This window comes from Dendrobium catenatum, unplaced genomic scaffold (genome assembly GCF_001605985.2).
Source record: "Dendrobium catenatum unplaced genomic scaffold, ASM160598v2 fragScaff_scaffold_1022, whole genome shotgun sequence".
Taxonomy (NCBI): Eukaryota; Viridiplantae; Streptophyta; class Magnoliopsida; order Asparagales; family Orchidaceae; genus Dendrobium; species Dendrobium catenatum.
The window spans coordinates 106,224-130,925 of record NW_021319484.1 but is presented as its reverse complement, the minus strand read 5'-3'; the positions used below and the strand labels follow the sequence as shown (position 1 = coordinate 130,925).

At 34.3% G+C, this 24,702-nt stretch overlaps 1 protein-coding gene across 1 annotated transcript; it reads left to right on the top strand.

Annotated features, from left to right (window-relative positions):
- The first annotated feature begins 937 nt into the window (after positions 1-937).
- LOC110114049 (protein RRP6-like 3) lies at positions 938-24,310 on the top strand. The gene is made up of 6 exons (XM_020846801.2): positions 938-1,421; positions 2,514-2,752; positions 2,837-2,935; positions 9,922-10,005; positions 16,060-16,146; positions 24,136-24,310. Exons 1-6 carry the CDS (start codon positions 1,190-1,192, stop codon positions 24,292-24,294), a joined length of 900 nt encoding a protein of 299 aa, XP_020702460.1. The 5' UTR covers positions 938-1,189; the 3' UTR covers positions 24,295-24,310.
- Positions 24,311-24,702: the final 392 nt, after the last annotated feature.

The following is a 24,702-nucleotide window of genomic DNA, read 5'->3' as shown; positions in this document are numbered from 1 at the left end:
TAATATGAGAATCCCTATTGGTTGCTTCAATCTCTAATTTTTTTAAAAAGTATATATATAAGATAAGAGAAATAATTAGCACAATTATACTAATAAATAAAATATGATATTAAGATTGAATTAATATTGAAGTTAAGATTAGGTTATAAAATATGAACTAATTATGAAAGTAATTATCATTTAGAGCATGTACTTCCTACACATGAGAAAATTCAACTATTTGTATTCAGTGCTGGTTTTGAATGTATGGTAGATCGAATCATAGCCACGCCCATGAACAATTATTATGTCAGGTGACCTGACGTAGCTCTACATTCGGACGCCAATAATATGTCGCCACGTGTTCTCACTTTTTACTGTGCGGCCCGATGACCCGACCCGGACCGAAACCAGGATTGCTATGTTCGCGTATTGCTCGGTATTGCTACTTATTGCTTGGTATTGCTAGGCATTGCTTGGCAATAACGAGAAATACCGCACTGTGAAGACCAATACCAAATTTTTAGCAAAACTAGGTATTGTTCGGTATTGCCCGGTATTGATCTTCACATAATGGTATTTCAAAATCGACCAATACCGAGTTTTTAGCAAAATCGACCAATACCTAGCAATACCGAGTTTTTAGCAAAACTCGGTATTGCTCGGTATTGGTCTTTACAGAATGGTATTTTTCGTTATTGCCGAGCAAAATCGATCAATACCTAGCAATACCGAGCAATACCTAGCAATACGCGAACATAATAATCCCGGGGCCATTCCGGATCGGGTTGACAGGTCGCGCAGTAAAAAGTAAAAATACATGTACTATTTTACTGACGTCCGCTGATAGAGCTACGCCAGCTCACGAGACAAAATAAAAGTTCCACGCTCATAACCTCTTTAAAACCAATTTTAATGATTAACGCTAAAACAATTAGTTTAATTCAACTATGTTATTATTATATCTTGACGGGATCAAGAGCTGTTGTGGTTCTATACAGCAAACTGTGTGCAGTAATCAGAACTGCAAATGTATCACCTACGATTGGAGCAATGGAGAAGTTCGCGCCCTTCTGATCCAGCGCCCGATATCAAATCGATATCAATCCTAGATCTCTGCGCTTCTATTCGCCGCCTTCCTCCTCTTTAAGCCAGCGCGAAAGCTACAAGAAGTCTACAAACCGAAGTCGAAAGCCCTACTTCGTCTATAATGGCGAGTTGCGAGTGGGTGAAGGCTGCTGTGGTGACCGCTTGCGTCTTTGTTGCAGCCACCTGCCTGTTTGTAGCGCAAACTTACCGGCGACGGCTGCAGCGCGAGGGCTCTGCCGGCCGGCGGCGCTACTCGGAGGTGGAAGATAAGCCCCAGAATTATTTTAAGCGCGTATTGGCCGGGAATTCGTATGCACCTTTCAAGCATTTCAAGCGTGAAGGCAAGGAGAAAGGTGTATCCTCCTGTTATTCTCTTTTTCCTCTAATCATTGATTATTTCATGCTTTCCTTTTATTCTTATTTTTAGTCCTATTATAATTGATTACCCTTTTATCTAGCGTCTCAAAGGCAGCATCTTGAAGTGATTAGGTTAGAATAATCAGAAAAAGGTTGGATTCTGCTGACGAATCTCTTTAATGTTTGAAAACTGATATGCAGCTTTACTTCTTGACGTGAATTTTAGGTAAAATCCATTCTGCCTGATGTCTATACTCAGGGAGGAGCCAGGATTTTTTTTTCATGTGGGACACAGATCATTGAAGTAAAAAAAAAAAAAAAACCCTCAGGATTGCTGTTTTTTTAAAGGAAAAACATGCACGTCTGGTAAATGATGTTTTTATCTTGTTGGAAAACTACAGAACTGAATGTATGAGTTTATTTACGTGTTTGATGATCCTGTCTTTTTCTGCGAATTTGGTTGCCACTTGACAAAATGTTTCCAGCCTGCCCCTACTCTTTGAGGTTTTCCTCCATCTATTGTGATTAACAACAACAAGATGGTTATCTTTTGGTATCCATGCTGTAAATTATTAATACAACATGAAAGCTTCATATAGAACTGATAAGGAACAGCTCGATAAAAGATGTAGTGAAAGTATGAAAAATTTCTTGGTCCATCTTTGTTATCATGTAGCGTGTTATTATTGTCTTGCGTGGACATAAGATAATAGTTCATTATAATAGCAGAGAAAGATGGTGACCTTAATAAGGCGATGATATATTGATTGTTAAATGCGAACCTGAATTTCTTATGGGATGAATTTTATAGTTTTGATGACTATTTGACAGCATTGCGTATGTCACAAACAAATCCGTTTTCATGCTGTGTTCTAAACACATTTTAAATTGTCGGTCTAATAGATACTTTGATTTCATGTGAAGGTTTCTGGGCTTCATCTTTTCCTTCCATAAAATTGCAAATCAGGCGTACACTTGCCTATCATTATTTCATGATTCTACAAGTTTCCAGGCATAAATCTTAATCATAAACTACCATTACCTCCTTACTGTACATGAAAACAATTAAATTCTTGATTTCGAACCAGAAATTTCTTTGAAAGTACATCCATATGAAGAGGAGGTCAGTTTTTTGTTGGAGCACCCACCACTTATAAAATTCTGTAGTAATCATCCAAATTCAGATATGGGTAACTCCTATTCATGGATAAATACCGAGCATCAGCTAGAGTCTCTTGCTGAGACACTGCGTATGGAAAAGGTTTTTGCTGTTGATACAGAACAGCATAGTCTGCGGTCATTCCTTGGATTTACTGCTCTAATGCAGGCAAGTTCTAATCGCACTTGTTTTTATTATACCAGTTAAACCGTATGCACACCTTGAGCTTTTGCATATTGTTTGTTTCAACAGATTTCTACCCAGAAGGAAGATTTTTTGTTAGATACTATAGCTTTGCATGATGTTATGGACATTTTACAACCTGTTTTTGCAGACCCATCTATCTGCAAGGTAGTGAGCAACAAATTTTTATTGAGTTCCTTAAGGAAGATATATTTTTCTTTCAATTTCTAGGAAATAGGTTTGGAGGCCACTTTTGCGAGAGTGATAATTTCAGGTGTTCCTTAATTTTCTATATATTGTGTATTTTTTTCTGATGAAAGGTACTAATTTTATATGAAATGCAGATTCATTTGTTTAATGAAGGTCTATGTGTATATTTCCTGTTTTCCTTTTTTTGTTCTAACATACTATCAGCTACCGGCCATTGTTGATTACTTAATTATTTAGCACTTCAATACCAGTTTGTCAAATATGAATTTATCCCCATCGAAATTGATTTAGTTTGTTGGATTTCACTGTTATAATGGAATGACAAAGTACATTATTTTGTGCTGACATGCATACATTTGCCAAATTTTCTGTGTCTTGCTTGCTAAGTTTCATGGAGTTTAGGGAGAGATGGAGGCTTTCGGTCAGTGTGATTGATAAATAATTGTATATTCATGAAGAATGTTAAAATTCTCCCCTAGAATGTGAGGGCTGATTTTCAAAGAATGTTACAATCATATAAGTATAACATTTATTCTTTTTAGAATAGTAGCATTTATATGTTTGTTGGTTTGGAGAATAACCAAATATGCACTTAATGGCTTTTAGGTCAAATTTGCTTCGCTCATGAGATGAGAAATGAACTAATGCAGAAAAGATTTTGGAAGGAATAATGGAAATTAGTTGGTTGTGGGATATGTTTTGAGGACTTGGCAAGGAGTTTTAAATTTAAGACTACTTGATCGTATTTGTTTAATGAGTTATGAAATTATTAGGACTACCTTTCCCTAATATTGATTTAGATCATTGCTAGAATCATAATTGATCTAGCAACTTCCAAAAGATGCCTATTTTTTGTTTCAATAATCTTATTCTATCACATATATATGCAATAGCTTTGATATATAATTTATTGTCGAAAAGATAAGCTCAAAGAATTGAATGAAAGTACTCTTGCATTGTCTGGTTTGGATTTTAGTTTTGAATTAATTTTATTCATGGAGATAAAAAATTCATTATGATGCGATAAGCTTCAAATTTATTTTTCATTAAGTGATCACCTAAAATATATAAACCATATAGTGCTAGAAATACTAGTTATACGAGAGGGTCCCCAAATGTTGCTAGGATGTGTGTTTTTAGTGTGTTTTGATAGTTTGCAAGTTTTACAATGAAATAATTTTGAATTTTTATTATTAAAACAAGATAGAAATAAAATTTTTATGTACTTAATTTTGGATAGCTAAGATGGATTTGCCATTTTATGATTGCAAGTTCTTTAGGACATGATACATATTGAGCATGTTTTTATGTGTAATGTAGGATTTTCTTCAGTTTCCAAGAGACAAAGTACAACATTTTACTTAGCATTGTCAATCGTCTTCCCCAAGTCCAAATTTTGAAATTAATAGTGAGAAGTAAGAAAAAGTTATACAATTCATATCCCTTATAATTTTACTAAAAGATAAGAGATTACAAGAAAGTTAGAGATCAATAAAAATGAGTTTAGTGATATAGAATATTAGATTTTAATTATTCCAATATGTATAACAATAATTGTCCTTTGGGCTCCAAAAATTTATGCCTAACTCTTATATGAGAGTTTTTTCGAGATCAACTTTTTAGAAGATTGATTAGATTGCAGTTAAGATACTACCTAAAGATTTCACCTTAATTTTATGAGGAATTTAAGATCTGATTTTAAATTTCCTATAAGTTTAAGCTCATATGATTAATTACCTCTCGTTGATAAGAGATGACTTTCAAGTAAGGCTAATGGACATGCAATACATGCTTAACATATTATAACAACATTTTTTGTTTTTAGGATAGAAAATTTACCATTGTTTGCTTAAAATGGATAGTGGAGGGATGGTGACGAACCTAATCAAGATCTCATGATTACTTTGTGGTGGGTTGTTTTGGATTATGTTCTATTTAATCAGCAGAGGTAGTTGACTCAACTTGATCGAATAATTCTTATCGACATCCATGAGTTATGTCATTCAAGCAGTTTTTATAAAAATGGGGTGGTTTAGTGGTGTGCTATTTGGCCTAAAAATCTTTATTTTAGAGGACACTTGTTACGTCCTTAAGATTAATGTCAAAATTGTCACCCTCATTAGACTATAACAGAGGGCAGATGGGCTATTTTATGCCTTAAGGCAAAAGATTTAACTAGAATTTATTTTTGTATTTTGTATTTTTATATGGGTTTGAGCCTTATAATAATTTATTTTGGAGTTTGAGGGTTTTGCATTTGGAAATGGATTTACTTTTTTTAAAGGCATTGGATGCCTTATGCAAATGTAAAGTAGGACATCTTTTCATTATTGATTTATTATTTAGACATTTGTCATGAGGTTCAGTCTTGTCGACTTCAGTCCTTGTGAGAAGTATCAGACTTGAAATGTGGGACATATGACCCTAACCTATGGGTAGGGTGACCTGTTTATAATGCACACATACATTTTAATGATTTTGATCTTTGAAAAGAGGGTTTACACTATTTCAAAACAAATGGCATGTGTTTTAGAGTAGTTTCATGTTTTTGAGGTTGGTCAAATTGGAGTTCACTTTATTTCTCGTATGTGCAACATTCTTAGACATTAAGTTTGAATGTTTAACACGCTTGTTGGAGTATATGTAGACAAGCTGATTTTGAAAATTTGACATCTTTTGGATGCTGTACATGTTTTTGGATACATTTGTACGACACACTCGTATGTTTTTTTTTTGTGATTTTGCATAATACACTAACATGCTTTTCAATGCATGATAGTACATTTGTGTGCTTTTTGGCGCATTTGCTAATACATTTACATATTTTTTGATATGTTGCATGTTGCACTTGTATGCTTTTTATTATATTTGCATGCTTTTCAATTTGTTTTGCTTTAACTTTTTTGGTGTACATGCATGATGTCCTTTCATAATTTTCAATGCACTTGTATGCTTTTTGATATATTTACGCAATGCATTTGCATGCATTTTGATGTCTTTGTATACTTTTCAGTACATGGCTTTTGGTGCATTTGCATGATGCACTTGCATAACTTTTGATGCACTTACGTGATACTCTTGGATGACTTTTGATGCACTTGCATGATACATTTACACAACTTTTGGTGCACTTGCATGATAGATTTCCCATGTTTTGATGTATCCGTGTGCTTTTTAGTGTATTTGCACATTGCACTTACATATATTTTGGTCTATTTACATGCTATTAAATGCATTTATACAACTTTTGGTGCACATATATGTTGCACTTGCATGATATATTTGCTTGATCTATTTGCACTATATATATATTTGTGTGTGTGTGTTTGTGTAATTATATAAGTCCTAATTTTAAACTAAATTACTATTGTATTATTTCAAATTCAAAATTATATTTTAATGACTTATTTTAATTTAATTTAAATTTTAGTTAAAATAACATACATGTATTGGTATTCACCTCACAAAAAAATTCATTATTGCTTATGAATTTTGTCGCTCTCATGTTTTAACGATTTTGTTTTGTCGCCTCACACAATTTCTCAATGTTCTCGTACACCAATTATTTGCTTCACGCACAAGCAAATTTAATAATATTTTCTTTGGTGCGATGTAGTGTGCATTGCTCGTCTTTTTTCGTCGAATTCAATTGAAACAAATGCACTAGGGGGTCGTCTTTTTGGTTATCTTGTCGCTTTAGATGTATAGTTTTTTTGCTCAATAAGCGATAGATAGTTATAATGTTTGTTGCGTGTTTCGAGAGTAACTTGCATGATATTATGCCCAATTGGCCATTATTTCTATCATGTTTGTTTGAGTTGAATGAGGGATACATACCGAGGTTAATAGATCCATTTGCTATCCTTACAGAGTACTCCTTAGAACATTGGTATATTTTGTGAGATAGTAGGATATTCCTAGTCACGTGATCTGATGGTTCTGAGTTCACAATTCATAGTTGACTTTTGTGAATATTTGAATTAAAGACATTTATGTTAGAACCAATTCATCCGGTTCATTTGAACCGACTCCTATCCAACAGACAGACAAAATAGGCGAACTCAACTGGCAAACTTAGCGGACTGAACATAGGCACAGACGCTTCATATGGGTTCAGATCACGGGATTTAATGTAGAAATGCATATGGGAGTGAAAAACAATGACTCCTCATGCGAGATAACTTCGTTTTGCTTCGTCCAATTAAGCCAAGTGAACGAAAAGAGCTATAGAGGTTGACCAAGAGGAGGAACAAGGAAGGTTTGTTCGTTGAATTTTTTTTTATATTTATGTGCAAATCAACCAGTGATTTCTAATCTATGCAGAGAGGAATTCTTAATTGAAGGTAAGGGAAGAAAATTTGAAGGAGAAAGAGGAAGAATTTGGATTTGGAAAATTTCTTCATAAAAAAATGTAAGTGATTTCAAATTTCTTATTTTTTTTCTTTCCTATTCAAATTTAGAGAAGTAAATGTATATAATTGTCGATAGGAAGAATTCAAGTAATTTAAGCTGTGAAGGAATAAAGTTTTCAATAGATATGTGACAGATATACTTAGGATGAAAATGAATTATTGGGAAATGAATAAATGAAAGTGAAATGCAATAGATGTGTGACATATATACTAAGGATGGAATATCTAATTGATTTATATATTTATAAATGGTGTGCTATAAGTTGTGATTATTCACTGAGTTTACTAGGTAAACTCAAACCGTTAAATATAATTTCAAGTAAATCTTCTGATAAATAGAAATGATTGAAAGATAGAAAAACCTATAGAAGAAGGCGGTAAAATGAAAACATGTACAATCTCGTTTATCACTTTAAATTTGTATGTTTGTTAATGACTCTTCAGTTTTATTAGTGATGTTATTGTTAATTTTTAAGTATAAGTTAAAGAAATGAATTAATCATTCGATCACTCGTTCCCACCTCGTTATTCGAGTATCCAGGCCGGGTTATGACACTTATGATATAAATTTTTGAGCAGTTGGTCTATTGCTAGTATTAGATATGGTTGGAATTGGGCTTGTTAGAAGTTGGCCAAACACCTTTTTCAATATTTCCATTTGCTTTTGATCAAATGATGAAAGTGTGGATGTGGATAGCTTTAGAGATTCACTATTGGTTACTGAGAATTCACGATTTTTCTTTGCTGGTTTCCCATCAACGGTTTCCTGTACAATTTCCAACATTTTTTTGTTGTTGAGGTTTTCGACAATAGTCACACCAGGGCCTTTCTTTTTCGATAAATTTTTGTTGGATGTACACATACCTTGGGATGTAAGTATGGAGTTTTTTGGAGTTGGAGTGCCTTTGTCTCCCATTATAATTTTCTTTCGACTTTTCTTTCATATTTTAGAAAATATTTCCTGAATGAATGGTAGGTTTTTGTTATGAATATTATTCCTCGAACTTTATTGTTATGAATATTGTTGAAATCCAGCCGTTCACAGTGCAAAGGATCCGACGGACACAAAGATCAATCCGTGTGATACTCTCATGGATCACGCCATAATGAAGGAGCAAATTTAGGAAAGATTTTTATGTATAATTTATGTATTAAATCTGCAATTTATTATTTCCTCATTAGGATATCCTGTATAGATCTATAAATAGGGAAGATTGTAATGAATAATTTCAAGCTTTTCCCTCTCAAATTCTCAGTTTTAACAAATATTATTCCTCAGACTAACGAGCTGAGCTTGATTGTGCCAAAATTTGACTCGACTCGACTTGGTTACATCCCTAGTTACACTAGATATGCTAAATAGCATCCTCAAGTAACTATTTCAAAAGTAAAAGACGGATTGAGTACCCCAAATGGGGAACCCAACTTTAGAAAAAGGTTCGAAATAGGATTATAAATGTCTTTGGATTAGAGATGAATCAAAATGATGGCATATGGAGTACCGGTTAGTGTTATAAAATGATCATTATTCCACTGCATCCATATGAATCTGAATGCGTTTATGCAATTGTCCATAAAATATAAATGACGGCATGTTTGTATCATGCTTTACTAAAACTCTTTTTTTGGCAGAAGCTTTACTAAAAATTTGTATTTCCCTTTTGTATATTGTACCCTGTTTCCTCTTCTGGTCTGACTATCTGTAATTCCTAAGAATGCCATATTCTTTCCATTCATCATGGGAAGGTGGGTGTGGGGGAGTACGGTGGCTGAATTACTAGTTGAGGCATGATCAATAGGGGTGTAAACAATCCTAGCATTTGTGAGCTTGTAGTTTGTTTGTGTTCAACTCTTTTGAAATTTGATGTGTTCCTATTTGACTCGTATTTAAAAGTGTTCACGAATAATGCGTTCATGTTCGGTTCATTAGAATTTGAATCGAACGAGCCAATTTCCAACATGATAGAATTATTCTACTTTTCTACTAACTAATTAATAAATATAAAAATAATACGCCAAACGATCAAACAAAGGTTTGTTTGTGTTCACTTGGTTTAAAAATCAAGCTTAAAACATATGTTGGTGTTTAGCTTGCTTACTTGATGAATGAATCGAACACGGGCTTCTTAACAAGTTGAATATGAGCTGTTCATGAATGTTGAGTTTTTTTTTTTTTGACAATCCTAATTATCAGCTTGCAATTGATCTTTGCGCCAGTATATCCAGTAATTATAGGGTCAATGCACATCTTTTCCATCTTACAGGTTTATTGCTGACGTTGATATGCTTCATGCATAACCACTTTACCGAAGTTGGTAGCCTCAGCTTATAGTTGCAAATTACTCAAGAGTGTTGCTTGTCATAGTTAAGATAGTGATTGGTATCAAAAGAGATGTAGCATATCTAAATTCTTTGCTATACTCTGCATCCCAGAACGTTATTTTTTATTTTTTTTCCAAATTTAGTATAACCATGCTTCATCATATTTTTTTATGAATTGTTGGAAGGTCAGGAAATCACTTTATTTTGTAGGTATTCCATGGAGCTGATAATGATGTCCTCTGGCTTCAGAGGGACTTCCATATATATGTTGTAAACATGTTTGATACTGCAAAGGTGATCATTATTTTTTTTGTCATTCTTTCAAGTATTATTTTACTAGATTGACATTCATCCTTATGAGGTTTTGCGTATGATGTGACTTTTATTCTACTTCAAAAGATGATAATGTCATTGTGTGTAGGGTGGCCTTTTTAACCTTTGAAAGATGCATTTGATTCTCATTGACGACTAAACTTTTTCTGTTAGGTTTTTCTGTATTTAATTTGAATTTATTTTTTAATTTTATATAAGTTTGGACCTATAGTTAACGTCATAAGATTTAATAGCATTATATTGAAATCACAACATGTAGAAAAATTTCGGAACATTGCATGCTAATCTATTATCAGTGCAGAAGCTACCATAGGCTACTCATAATTGTCAGATTATGTTTGGGAATGGAGATTTCCAAGTAATTGATGTAGAGCTCAATCTATAGTTTGTGGATCTAGAATTGAATAATAAGCTACTATATCTTATTCATAACTGTGGGACTCTGTTGGGAGATTTCCTAAATAACTGATGTGGACTTCAAGTTCTATAGCTGTTTCTAGAGATTGAAAGCTAATGTTGCATCATTCTATTCCATTTTAATTTTCCAATGAGTTAATCACTAGTCATGGGGTCCTTGATTAAGCTCTTTCATAGTTTCTCTAACCATACATATGAGTTTCTTTGCTGATCATTTTGATGAAGATTAATGTAAGATAAGTTCCAGTTGTACCCGACAATAAAAGTTCTTGTATGATAAGGAACTATAGGCCTGTTCTTGCGCTAGCATTTATATGCAACTTAATTCCGTTCACTTGTATGTTAACAATTGAGGCATCATGCTCCCATAAATTCAGGTCTCTGTTTGGGAACGTAAAGTTTGTTGTAAGCATACCTTGCAATCAATTAATTGTAAGATGGAGCCTTAAGATTAAGGTTGCTAAAAACATTGCTAATTCAGCGCTTATTTTGACTTTTTGTTATTCTTTTTCTTTTCCTCCTGCATCACTTATTTATAATATAGCATTTAGCCCCAAGCAAAATACCTGTTAGAAAAATTAAAATATTAATAAATGCATTAGAAATTCATATAATGGTCATATTTTATTCTGTATGGAAAATTTCACTTTTTATCTCATAATAGTTATTATTGATCAAATATCCTCAAAGTTTCACTTTTTTTGAGAAATATGCCCAAGTTCATTTTGGACAAAAAATATTCCTATTTTATTAAAATATGAGTCATAACCCTTGATCAAGGATTCTTGTGAGCTTTCAAATGTGGGCTCCAAAAATTCGCACCTTCTTTTATTGATGGGGAGAGTTTTAACAAGTTTAGATTTCAGGATAGATTTTCGTAAGGCAGATTATGTTTAAGCCACTACCCTGATATTTCATGCTCATTTTGCTAGGACTTTATGATTTGAGTTCTGGTTTCCCATAGGTGTGAGGCACAATGGTTAATTATCCCTCCCGATAACGAGAGAGAAATTTCGATTAAAACTAGTCATTAAATATGTCACAATAGTTACCTAGCATATAATATCAATAATTTTAAGGTTTGAATTTTGTTTTGAATTTGGAGTTTATGATTTGAATTTCATCACTATAAAGAGGGTGATGGGAGAATGATGACAGGCCCAAAAAAGATCTCATGATTCCGTCATCCAGGGCTGTCATGGTCCCTGGTCTACTTAGTCAGAAGAGGTAGTCAACGCAACCTAATAAAAGGTACCTTGTTGGCAACCATGAGTTGTGTCGTCCAAGGGTACTGTAGACATGGGGTGGATGTTTGCCTAAGAGGTTGAATTTAAGTCAACCTTAGCTAACAAAAGACTTTATATTTTATCGAGTGCGCCATATAATTTATTACTTCAGGGGCTTTTAGCCATTAGGGAACATACGGGCTTTGATCGCGACCATAATATAGTGGTAACATTTTGGTGCAAAACCCCCCAATCAGAGGGTATGTGCCACGTCCCTGCTGATGAGAAATACATTGAGAATGACTTATAGTAATACATTCAACAAGACATATGCTTTTTGTTAGCTGAAGTTATTCTTCAATTCGTCATTCTTGTCAAACCATTGTGAAGTGTTGATGAATTTTAGTTTTAAATTTTTGGTGGTTAAATTTTCATTTGAATATTTTGAATTTGATAGATATTTGATTTTAAAATTTTAATTGGCTTTGAGAATTGACCCATCCAGTTAAGATTTACATTCAACGCGACTATCATCGTCAGAGTGTTTGAGCACTTTTACCAAATTCACGAAGCATTCTCATCTCAAATTTAGGAGCTTGACGTAAAGATTTGAGCACATGCAAAATATTTCATTTCAAAAATTTAAACTATTGGTAGAATTTGAATTTAGTTTCTGAATGAATGATTTTAGACTTTTGAGGGTATTCTGAAAATCAAATAGCTCTTCAATCAAAATTTTCTACTAACAAGGCTTTCGTTGGAGTGTTTGTGCACTTTTTAGCAAATTCGCGAAATATTTTCAGATCTTGCATTTAGGAGCTTGGCATAAAAATCGGAGTACATGCGGAATATATTTTAGCGTGTAGATCAAAGCTATTGTAGGGATGTTTTACTTTTAGCGAATACGCTATGCTTCTTGGAGTGAAACAATTTTTAGAGGCAAGATCAGCGAGGCTTCTATAAGAGCATTGACGGGAGAACTTTATGAGGGTAAAGAATTTGAAATTCTTGGTTTTGAACGAAGGCTGGCAAAATCAGCCTGGTGGGGTTGAAGGTATTGTATGTAATTTCTTGCCACTAGACTTATCACCTTCAGAACTTGCGCCAGCACTAGCTTGTTACCTAAGCTTGACCCATTTTAAGAACCCAAGCTTCTCGTTTTTTTTTTCTCTTCCTTTGATGAATAATCTGTCTCTCCATATCCTTCAAATGAACCAGAGATGTCACTATTTTCATGATCCAATATCATTTCACATCTTCTAGATGTAAGAGATGAAGGCTCCTCTTCTCCAAATGAATGCCTTCTTGGAACAGGACGTTGATGGATCTTGGAGAATATGCGGTTTTTGTTGAACCAAAATCAGCTTCGTTAATCTCTAAATCATTCCTAGCAGAGAAGTTTTAGCCTCTTCTTCTTGCTCAAGCCTAGATTGCCTCTTCACATGACCATCTTCAATCTTTTGCTTTAGAATTACAATGTCATCTCGTCCATTGTCTTTCCTGACTGGTTAAATCTGATCTTCTGGAAACCTGATTTCATTGCAATTTTCTGCAAAAGTATTCTGCCTTCATTTAGGTTTCTTGCATGAATTAATGCAAGTTGAAGTTGCTTATCTAACTCGCATAGCATACTTGCCATTTCCATGCAGATTTTTTGACTTCATAATTCCAGGCCCCTGTCCTGTAACAACATCTGAATAACCCCTTTCAGCAGCTTCAAGCTGACATTCGATTGAGTGTAATTTTTTCTTTTCTACTTCCACTTGGCATTCTTTAAGTCTTATATCAAGGTCATTGGCATGATTCTTAAAATATTGGAGTTCAATCTCAAGTTTAGCACATTTTTTTCTTTATATCAGCCATTTGTAATGTGAATGCCTCTGTACTCCATTCACATCCCTATTTTGAAGCTCCTCTTTTGATTGGCATTTTTGATATTTAAGATGGCTAATGTCAGATGCAGAACTATCATGAACACTTGGACTATGGAAATCATTGAATGAAGAGAAACTCTTCTGCCTTATTAGCATCCTTTTTTGATTCCTTGAGTTTATAAATGAGCTCCAGGTTTCAATAAGTTCAGTACAGTCCCTCTCCAGTTCCTCCACTTTAGCCCTTAAATCTTCAATTTCTTGCATTATATCAGAATTTCCTTGATTCAAAACTATCTCCATCGGATGTGGAGCACTTTTCTCTTTATGTATGCTTTCTTCCAACTTACTAGTTTCTTTTTCTTTCACAGACGACTCGCTTGGCCACTCAATATCCATTAGTATTTGATCTCTCATCCCCATTTTTTTGTCAATTAAAATGACACATAATTATTATTTTTTAAATAATTTAAAATGATAAATTTTGTTTGAAATTAATTTTGTGGGTCCTTTATCATTTAAAATTCCGGCAGCCTCCCGCATCCTCTCCTTGCAAAGGGAGGTTGGGAAGACACTTGCCTTTCGATCCGCTCGGCTGGATCAAAATACGACGACGCGAGGGCTTTAGGATGATTAGTCCTGACACAGGTCTTCGGGTCTTCAATTTGTGGCACATGTTATTTATTTATTTATTCATTTTTCTTTCTTTCTTTTTTTTCTCTTTCCCTCTCTTTTTCTTCCCTTTTTTTTTCCTTCCCTATCTTTTTTTTTTTTTTGTACTTACTGATATGTCATTATTCGACAATTTTTATGCTGGCTGTCTACTACCTGGAAACTTTTTCCGGAAAAAAAAATATTTTTACTCAAATTTTTATTTGGGGCCGCTCAATCAATTTGTTCGAGCTCAAATATAATTGATTTAATTTGTTTGAGTAGGATATGTCTAAAGATGCTTTGACAAATGGTTTCGTTGAGTATCAATAGAGAGGTTTGACTTTATATGCCTCATAATATATGTAATTGGCCATATATTCATATAAGGTTCAATCTTGGTTTGCGTGGGATGGCGGAGGCCAATATCTCATGTTGGAGAGTGATGCATGAGGGAGATGATGCAATTGAACCCTTTGACCCCTTCCTCACCATCTTCATTGAATATGCTAATGTCGTTCAATCCCTTAATGACACAAAGCCATAGCTTTCCACCATCCATTGTTGCATCGACAACCATGCTGAATTACCTTATTGCTTGCTAAATCTCATCAGCAATGAAGCTTGCATCTAATTGTTTGCTCCACGTCCGCATCTACCTCGAAGGCGGCTACCATGTCCTTTGTGAATCTATCGAAGTTGCTAGCGAAATGTGAGCTGCATCCAAGTAGCTCTTGAAGCCCCTCACCGGCCTCCCCAAAGTAGGCGTCCGTGATGTGTCCAACATTGTCCTCAGGATGGAGTTGTCGTTCCCTTGTGCGACTATGTCGCACTTTGCTTTGTGCACTCTTCCTCTAATCCGCAAGCCTTCCCTTGCACAAACTAAGGTTTGAACATAGTTAGAATTATATTTGAACCTAGGTTTGAGTAAGTTCAAGTCAGTTTCAAGTGGTTAATGTCAACGAATAAGTATAATGGGTAGTTTAGTGGGTTTTTGTGGCTTTTGGTAAGTTATATAAGTTATGATCAGTGCATATTATGTTGTTGGTGGGTGTTAATGAGTTATTAGGTGTCTACTCTCTTGTAGAGCCGGCCCCCAACGATACCTGGGGTTGTGGGCATCCTCAAATTGCCTTATTGTCTTCACAAATATGTTTTGGAGTTTTAGGCAAGCTCGAAATTTCCTAATTACCATGTATCTCCTTTATTTCCTTACATTTTCTGCAATTTTACTGTTAGACGCGGGCACTTTGTCACTTGCACAAACACTGTTGCTGTGTTGCATGCACATGAACATAGCCACTACTGCATTTGCTTATCATTGTCATGCGCACATTTTCTGCATGCACACACCATTAACCTACACAGGCTATCACATGCACTATCACATGCACACAACTGCATGATTACATATGCAAGTCACTGCTTGTATCCCACTCACCGTGCAAATGAGCTATATATGCAACTTGCAATTTGCGTGTGCTCCACACAATTGCAAGGCATGCCCACTACGGATGACATCTGCACCTATACATCCACTCATGGACATCATAACTAGACACTCACATTTGACTTGTCTTGTTTCTCTTGGAGTAGCAAAAGATGCAAGGCAATTACGTAATTCTTGATTATTGTTCTAAGCAGATTTATAAAATCAAGTAGAGAGGTTTATTTGTTTCAGCAAGGCACTTAATATGAAACTGCGCAAGCAGTTGTTAATATGGTAGTGCAAGATCCTTCACTGTTCTCTAATCGACCATGTGCTCGCTTTTTGGATAATTTGACCTTGTTTTGAAAATATATTATTAATTTATTATCATGGTTAGCTTATCAGTAATTTCTTCTTGCAGGCATGTGAGGTTCTGGCAAAACCACAGAAATCACTGGCTTTTTTGCTCGAAGCATATTGTGGTGTGTTAACTGACAAATCTCTACAGGTTTGCATATTTAAACTTTTTTTTTGGAAATTGTATCATGGGTACATGATGTTTGTAATCATGTTTTGAATACAAATAATATATTCTCGTTCAAATCACAAATGAATCAGGGTATCAAGAAGTTGATATTTGGTTGAAAATTGCGTCTGGCTACTTAGAGTAATGTTTGCATAGTTTACAATTTGTGTAAAATGATCGTAGTCTTGATACAACTGTATCTATAATCTGTACGACATGTTTTTGTTAGACAGTGTCTACCAAGTTGATGTCATCATTCATTGTTGCGGTGAACTGAATGCTCCAGCTTTTGTGGACTTCTAGAATATTCTATTAGATATAAATAGGCCAGCTTCGATTTTTTACTGAAAGTTTCCCTAAAGCATTGAATGTTGCTTTGCGATTCAGGTAAGGCCATTTGAAGATTCATTCTCTTTGGTATGTGTAAACATAAAAAATCAGCTCCCATATTTGTGTTCATGCATTTTCTTCTTATCCATTTTGTTGTCTTTGCTCCCAAGTTGCATCACATTACTTCTCTTATGTCTTTCAATACCTCTTTGCCCATTCATTATTCTTGCTCTTCATTCTATTTCTAAGAGAGTTTTTGTTATGGGTACAATTTTTAGAAGGCGGATTAGATTGCAAATAAGGCACTGCTCAGAGCTTTCGCCCTTATTTTGTGAGGGCTTTATGACTTAGTCTTAAGTTTTCCTTAGGCTCAAGCACTCATGATTAATTATGTCTTTTAGTGATGAAAATGAACTTTTGATTAAGACTAGTTAGGCATTAAATACTTAGCTTGTAGTAGCAACAATTTCATTTTAAGATGAGGAAAATTTATTACTGTCAACTTAAAGTGCATGATGGGGGTAATAATGACGAACCCGATTAAGATCTTATAGTTTTATCGTCAAGTGTTTTGTGGATTATGGTCTATTTAGTCGGAGGAGGTAGTGGTTCCAATTGACAATAGGATCTTTACAGCAATCATGAGTTGTGTCGTCCTATGGGACCTTGTACACCTAGGGACAATGTTTGCCTAAGAGGGCAATTGTTAGTCGATCATAGTTAACGGAGGACTTTGCACCCTATCAAATGCACCATGTAATTCTGTTGGCTCAAGAAAAACGATACGGATGCATGAATCCCATTTTGCAGCTGTAGGATTCAATTTCCCTTAAGTCATATTGCAATTAACCAGATTTTCCCTGAGGGTATTGTCAGGGTTTAATTAGATCTGAGATCCTTACTTCCCATGAGCGCAAACACTCATAATTAATTACCTCTTTTAATACATAAGAGAGAATTTTCGATTAATGATGAATAAATTTTAGGTAATTTAGTCTTAATTGTGGGGAAAATGAAGGTAAATCCCATTCAAGATCCCATGGTTCCATCGTCCCGGGTACACTGTAGTTTTAGTCTACCAACACTAACAATCATTGACCATAGTATCCAGGAAATCTAATTAGTAGTCATGGGTTGCCTCCTCTCAGGGATCCCGAGTAGGCTGAAGTGGTTAGATGTGAGTTTTAGTTTTAGTTTTATTTGGGTTTTGCGCTTTACATCTATTAGAATACTCATAAATTAATTTGATTGGTAGGTCTTACAACTCCCTTAGAAGTTACATGTATGTTTAATTTGGAGTGGGACTTATAGGTATATTTATGAGATGTACAAAGGTGAGTCTTACAACCTAACTCTACAGCAAGGCTGCTCAAATGTTTTAATCGTTTGGGTAGGTATTATGAATCCCTTAGGAAGTAGCCTGAAAAGCGGGTCTTACAACTTATTCCTTTTAGATTAAGATGCCCATATGTTTAAATTGGATTGTTTGGGGTTTTAGATCATTGCAATTTATTTAATAATTTTTTTAAAATGTGTGTCTTACAACTTCATTTAGAAGTTGTTCGAGAGCGGGTCTAACAACTTAATCCTATAGACTGGATGTCCATTTGGTTGAATTTTGAATATAGGGTTATTCATTTAGAAGTTCCCTAACACGCGGGTCTTACTGCTTCCCTTAGAAGTAGCACATATATTGGTAATTATTTGCTAGTTTGACACTAGACTATGATTTTGACATTTGCGAGCAGTTTGTTTAGCTTTTAGTAGTGTGTTTGTTATTTTTATTTTGTGCTCGTAGATTTTTCTTACTATTATAGTCTGTTAATCTACTTTAGCAACGTCGTATGTTTATTTCTATATGCTTTTATCAATGTTGCTTTACTAGCTTTCTAGTACTTTGTTTTACTTGCTATTCAGTACTTTGCTTTACTAGTAGTAACTAGATTTATTTTCCCAGCATTTAACTCTATTTATAATTGTGCTGGCTTTTGTATGTTTGTTTGCATATACATGGTACTTACAGCTATTCAGGGAGCTAGCAGATAGTTGCAGTAAGACCCGCGTGCAAGACCCGCAGGATCTGCAACTATCTGCGAGCTCCTTGAATAGCTGTAAATTGCAACCACCAATCATGGCTTGATTGATTTTAAGTATACGCCACATTTGTTACAACCCGGCCCGACTAGCCCGAAATAACGGGGCGGGAACAAACAGTCGTATGAAAAACACATATAATATATAAATCATAACAATTTCATTGACTTTTAATAAAAGGACATAAACTTAATCATCATCCATACAAAGTAAGAAAGAGCCACTAAAACATCAAACTGAAAATTTTTCAATAATTTCTTCTAAACCACTAAAAACATAAACATAAACATAAACTCCAAATAGACTCCTCCTAATAATCCACTGACTCATACACATAACAGAAAATATAAAATCTTTTTTCTTGAGGTCCTCTACGACGGTAGGTGTACTGTCATCTCGTGCCATCACTTCTTAGATGGTTCTCCTAAAAAAGAATCCCACGACCAGGGGGGAGCATAGTCGCTCAGCAAGTAATTCATATTTTTCATACAAAAATTACATAAAATCACAATAAAATATCTTTTTCATATGTAAACTTTAAACGACAGTCAATATTACATAATTTCAAAACATTTCAGTACAAGAAGCATTTTCATAATCTTTCCTCAAACATAAACTTTCATATAACCTTTCCTCAAACATAAACCTTTATTAAGTATAGAAATATATATGAACCATAATATGCATAATATTTACTATACCACCCATCTCGGAGGTGCCCATAGAGTTTGTACTGATCAGGTACACATTTTTATTTATTTGATCATTCATTTACCTTTTTGCTTTAGTCATGGATGTTCTCACTAGACATTTGCAAGAGGATGTACCTTGGTGTATACTTTTTGCTGACGATATTCTTCTTGTTGATAAGACTAGAGAGGAGTTGAAGGTAAACTTGAATTATGGAGGTCAACCTTAGAGTCTAAAGGTTTCGCTTGAGTAGATCTAAAACGGAATATATGGAGTGTAATTTTAGTAGTAATAGACCTAGTGAGGGGATTATGACTTTGGGCGATCAAGTCATTAATAAGAGTACACATTTTAGATATATTGGATCTATTGTTTAGAGTGATGGTGAAATAGATGGGGATATTATCAGCAGAATTCAAGTTGGATGGTTGAAGTGGAGGAATGCATTGGGCTTGTTATGTGATAGAAATGTACCCCTCAAATTTAAGAAAAAATTATATAAGATGGTAGTGAGGCCTACAATGCTTTATGGTGCCGAATGTTGGCCATTAAAAGAGAAGCATAATACTAAGTTAAGTGTGGCAGAGATGAGGATGCTCAGGTGGATGAGTGGCTTTACCCTTAGAGATAGAATACGAAATGAGCGTATACGTGAAAAGGTTGGAATAGCTCCAGTAGAAGATCATAAGATTAGAGAGAGTCGTCTTAGATGGTTTGGTCACATAAAACGGCGGCCTTCCGATGACCCGGTTACGAGAGTAGAGGTATTAGATTTGACTTATATTAAGAAAGGTATGGGTAGACCTAAAAAGACTTGGTTAGAAAATATTAGGAATGACATTTCTTTATTATATTTAAACGAGAATTTGATTTTTAATAGGACACAATGGAGAAAAAGGATTCATGTAGCCGACCCCACGTAGTGGGATAAAGGCTTGATGTTGTTGTTGTTGTTGTGATCATTCCTTTACCATTGACTCTGAAGAGCCCCCTTTATAATTTGGCTATGATGAGTCTTTTTACCATTTAGCTTTGTTAAGCCTCTTTACCATTTGGGCACTCTGCATTAACATGCAGAGTTTCATATCATAATTTATAATCTATATTCAGTCAATCATTTGCTTGATGAAAACAATCGTGATTCATAAATCAATAGCTCAAAACATGAAAATCACAAATAACATATAAGTTTACTAATCTATTGCAATAAAAAGATTATACTAACATTTTATTTGCAAAGTAGAATTCATAAAATTCATAAACCATATAAACTTTAAAAATGTTAAACATTTGTAGTTTAATAAAAGGAAGCAAAACAATACATGAAATTTTTATGATAGATATGAGTATCTACCTTAACTTGAGCACAGAAATTCCATATAGTGTCACTTTGACATGCGTTGCTCCCCTTTAAGATCACAACCTAAAAATCACATATAAAGAAGTGTCAACTATAAAGCTTTTTTAAGGTTTTAATCATTTCCAAATTATTTAAACTCTTCGCTTCTCATTATTTGGTCATTATGACACTTAATGAAATTAAAATAATTTAATTTTAATTTTTGGATTTATTAAAATCCCAAATTTTTTGAAACCCTAAATCATCAATTTCATCAAATCAATATGCCAAAGTTTTCACTAAACCTATTTTAATAATTACCTTAATCATTTTCGGATTTATTTAATTAGAAAATTATGAAAAATACAAATTCTTAAGAAAATTCAAAATTTTGATTTAGAAATATTTCTAATAACCATAGAAACCGTTATTTGTAGAAGTGACTTAAGAAATTTTAATTTTAGGTAAAAACCATAATTTTCAAATCTCAAAATAAAATTTAGAGAAACTTCATTTTCACCGTTAAAACATCTCACTAAACCTTCCTTATTGATTTCGTAAAGAAATTTTGGAAGAAACAAGTATTTTGGAAAAATCCTAAAAACTTTATTTCCAAATATCTTGAGAATGAGAGGGGAAATGCTTAAATTAAACATACATTCTTTTTCCCCTTACTAGTCTCCTCTATGATTTCCTCAAATTTCCTCGCTAGAAAATCGTCGCCGGAGTCGCCGTCGCCCTTCTTCCGCTCGGTCCGTCCGCTCCCTCTTGGATTTGCCGAATGAAATATAAGGGAAGGGGGTTCGGTTTTCATTATTTAGGGAGATAGATATTGTCAAAAGACTGCTATGCTCTCACTTAAAACATTTCGGCTTTAAAAATGGTTTGGGGTAGCTTGGGTATTTTTAAACTTATAAAATTTTTATCTCCAAAATTTAGCAAAATTAACTATAGGTTTTATATACCAAATCGTTCAGAATTTTGCGTAGAATTTTATAAAATTATTTATGGTGAAATCTGTTAACTTTGAATTTTTCACTTAAATCACATTGCAGCGCATCAAAATGCGTGCGACGCCCTACTATCGTCGTTTTAGGGTTTTACAATTCTCTCATCCTAATAAAAATTTCGTCTTCTAAATTTAAGAGAAATACCAAAAATTAAAACCATACATTAACCAAATAAATGAGGATGATTCTCCCTTATTTCTGATTCCTCCCAAGTTGCATCTTTCTCATATCTATGCCTCCATAACACTTTAACATAAGGAATTTTTCTGTTTCTTAACTGCTTAACATTATAATTAATAATTCTCTCAGGTTCTTCCACAAAAGTCAAATCTGATTGAATATCCACCACTTCAGTACTAATCTTCTGGGCTTTATCTGAAATATACTTTCTTAAAGAGGAAATATGAAACACAATATACACTCCACTCATGTGTGCTGGTAGAATCAACTTATATGTCACTTTTCCAATTCTTTTTGAAATTTCAAAAGGACCTACATATCTTGGACTCAACTTTCATGCTTTACCATCTCTTCACTCGCTTCATTGGACGGTTAAGGAAAACAAACTCTCCCACCTCAAATTCAATTGGTCGGTGTTTTGAATCATAATATTTCTTTTGTCTATCATATACTGCTCTCAATCTGTCACAGATCAATTTGATCTTTTCTGTAGCATCATCAACTAGATATGTACTAATAATCTTCTTTTTCCTTATTTCAGCCCAACTTAGAGGTTGCAAAACCCATGTATTTTTGGGATGATATGTATGTTCTAACCTTAAGTTTTAAATGAAATTATGTTATGTAATTATGCTCTTCCGTACGATCGTCTGTTCCCGCCCCGATATAATCGGGCTAGCCGGGCCGGGTCGTGACAGAGGTGTCCTACACATTCTCCCATACAAAGCCTCATAAGGAGCCATACCAATACTTGCTTGAAAACAGTTATTGTAAGCAAACTCAATCAGTGGTATATATGTCTCCCACTTACCACCAAAATCCAAAACATATAACCTGAACAAATCTTCTAAAGTCTGGATGGCTCTTTCTGACTTCCCATATGTTTGAGAGTGGAACGCTGTACTAAAAGTAAGCCTGGTACCCATATCTTACTGAACCTTCTTTCACAATCTGGAGGTGAATCTTCCATCCCGATCTGACACTATAGACTTTGGTACTCCATGTAATCTGACAATCTCACTAACATACATGCTTGCCAATTTCTCAGCTGGATCAGATCGTTTGATAGGTAAAAAGTGTGTAGACTTAGTTAACCTATCAATTATCACCCATAAAGCGTCACACCCTCTTCTGAATCTGGGTAAACCAACCATAAAATCCATAGCAATGTCTTTCCATTTCACTCAGGTATAGGTAAGGGTTGTAGTAATCCTCCTGGTTTCTGATGTTCCACTTTCATCATCTGACAAGAAGTACACTTTGATACAATATTGTCACACTTTTCTTCATTCCTAGCCACCAAAACGTTCAGAATTTTACGTAGAATTTTATAAAATTATTTCTGTCGAAATCCGTTAACTTTTAATTTTCACTTAAATCTCGTCGCAGCGCATCGAAATGCGTGTGACGCCCTACGATCGTCATTTTCGGGTTTTACAACATTTGTTTGAGAGGGATGAGCTGTAAATTTTCACCAAATTTGGCCATTTTTCTCTCAACAGCTGTATGTTTTTTGCAGCTGTATGATGCCTTCAACCTGTTGTTAAATTATCTATGTTTGTCCCATCTAAATTAACTGTAATTCTCATTCAGCTTTCCACAATGCATTGCTTTTTTTTTTTAATCTATTTTTCCCACTACATTTGTAGCAGTGGATGCAGAGCTAATGTTTTTCTCCTTTTTGCTTTCCGGTGCTTAATCATATAAACATGTTTGCCAAAAAAACGTCATTATTGCCACAGTATGCAACATCATCTGTTTAAGCTTTTTTTTTTAATCTTTATACCATTTCTTCACAAACTTGTTTGGAATTGGCTGACTTGACCAGTAACACATTGGATTTCTTCTATCATCCGGGTTTGGGGGTGATCTATGGGCATTCTCAGGCATGAAGGTTGGAGAAAAAAGACGGACCTAATAAAGTATTAGTTTTTTGCTTGATGAATCCTTCTTCACCATTCATTCCTGTTAAGAGCTGTTGTTTAGCTAATTCTTTATGTGACAAGCAGCTTTAGCGTTAGCCATATTTCATGCAAGTTCTATTATCTACCTTAACGGTGTTTCTTTTACTTTCCACCTTACATGTGCTTATCTCTAATTCGTAAACCATCTCAATCTACTTTTCATTACCTTGTCTCAACTTAAAGCTACCTACACTTAATATAGATTCTTTTGACGTCAAAATTAAAATGCTAGTTTTCGAATGATCTTGAAATATGTTTATGGATTGCATAGTATATTTCAATTTTTCTAATTTAACACTAATTGTTTTTCTCGGATATCTTCTGCTTATTGTCTTTGCATGTTACATTTTATTCTAAAATGCAGCGTGAAGATTGGAGACAACGTCCACTTTCTGCAGAAATGATTCAATATGCCCGTACTGATGCTCACTATCTATTATGTATTGCTGATTGTTTAGCCTCAGAGCTCAGGACAGCAGGACTTGGTATTGTTTTACCTTTTTTTAATTCGAATCAATGTTAAATTGCATAAAGTACGGACGTGTTTCAAACAATGTAACCATTACTTATTGATTCCTGAATGCTCTAATTTAGCAAGGATTAAATTGTTCAACAGAAATTATTTCATAAGTTCTTTTGCTTTATGATAAACATTAGTGTCTTTCCAAAATCTAAAAAATCCTAATTGCAGCTAGCTTTTCCCTTGGCAGACGTTTTAACAGAACTCTCACTTATATACATGCTTCTGGCAACTTGTTTTGGAACCATTTTGTGTTTCACAGAGAATGTCCATAATCAGCCCAAAATACTAAGTTTGTTGCATCTAAACATTCCCTCCTGACCCAAGAAGATGGCAGATGGTTTGCATATTCTGGAGCTTTTCACACCGACATATTAAACACGAATTGCTTACTGCACTCTTAGTGTCCAA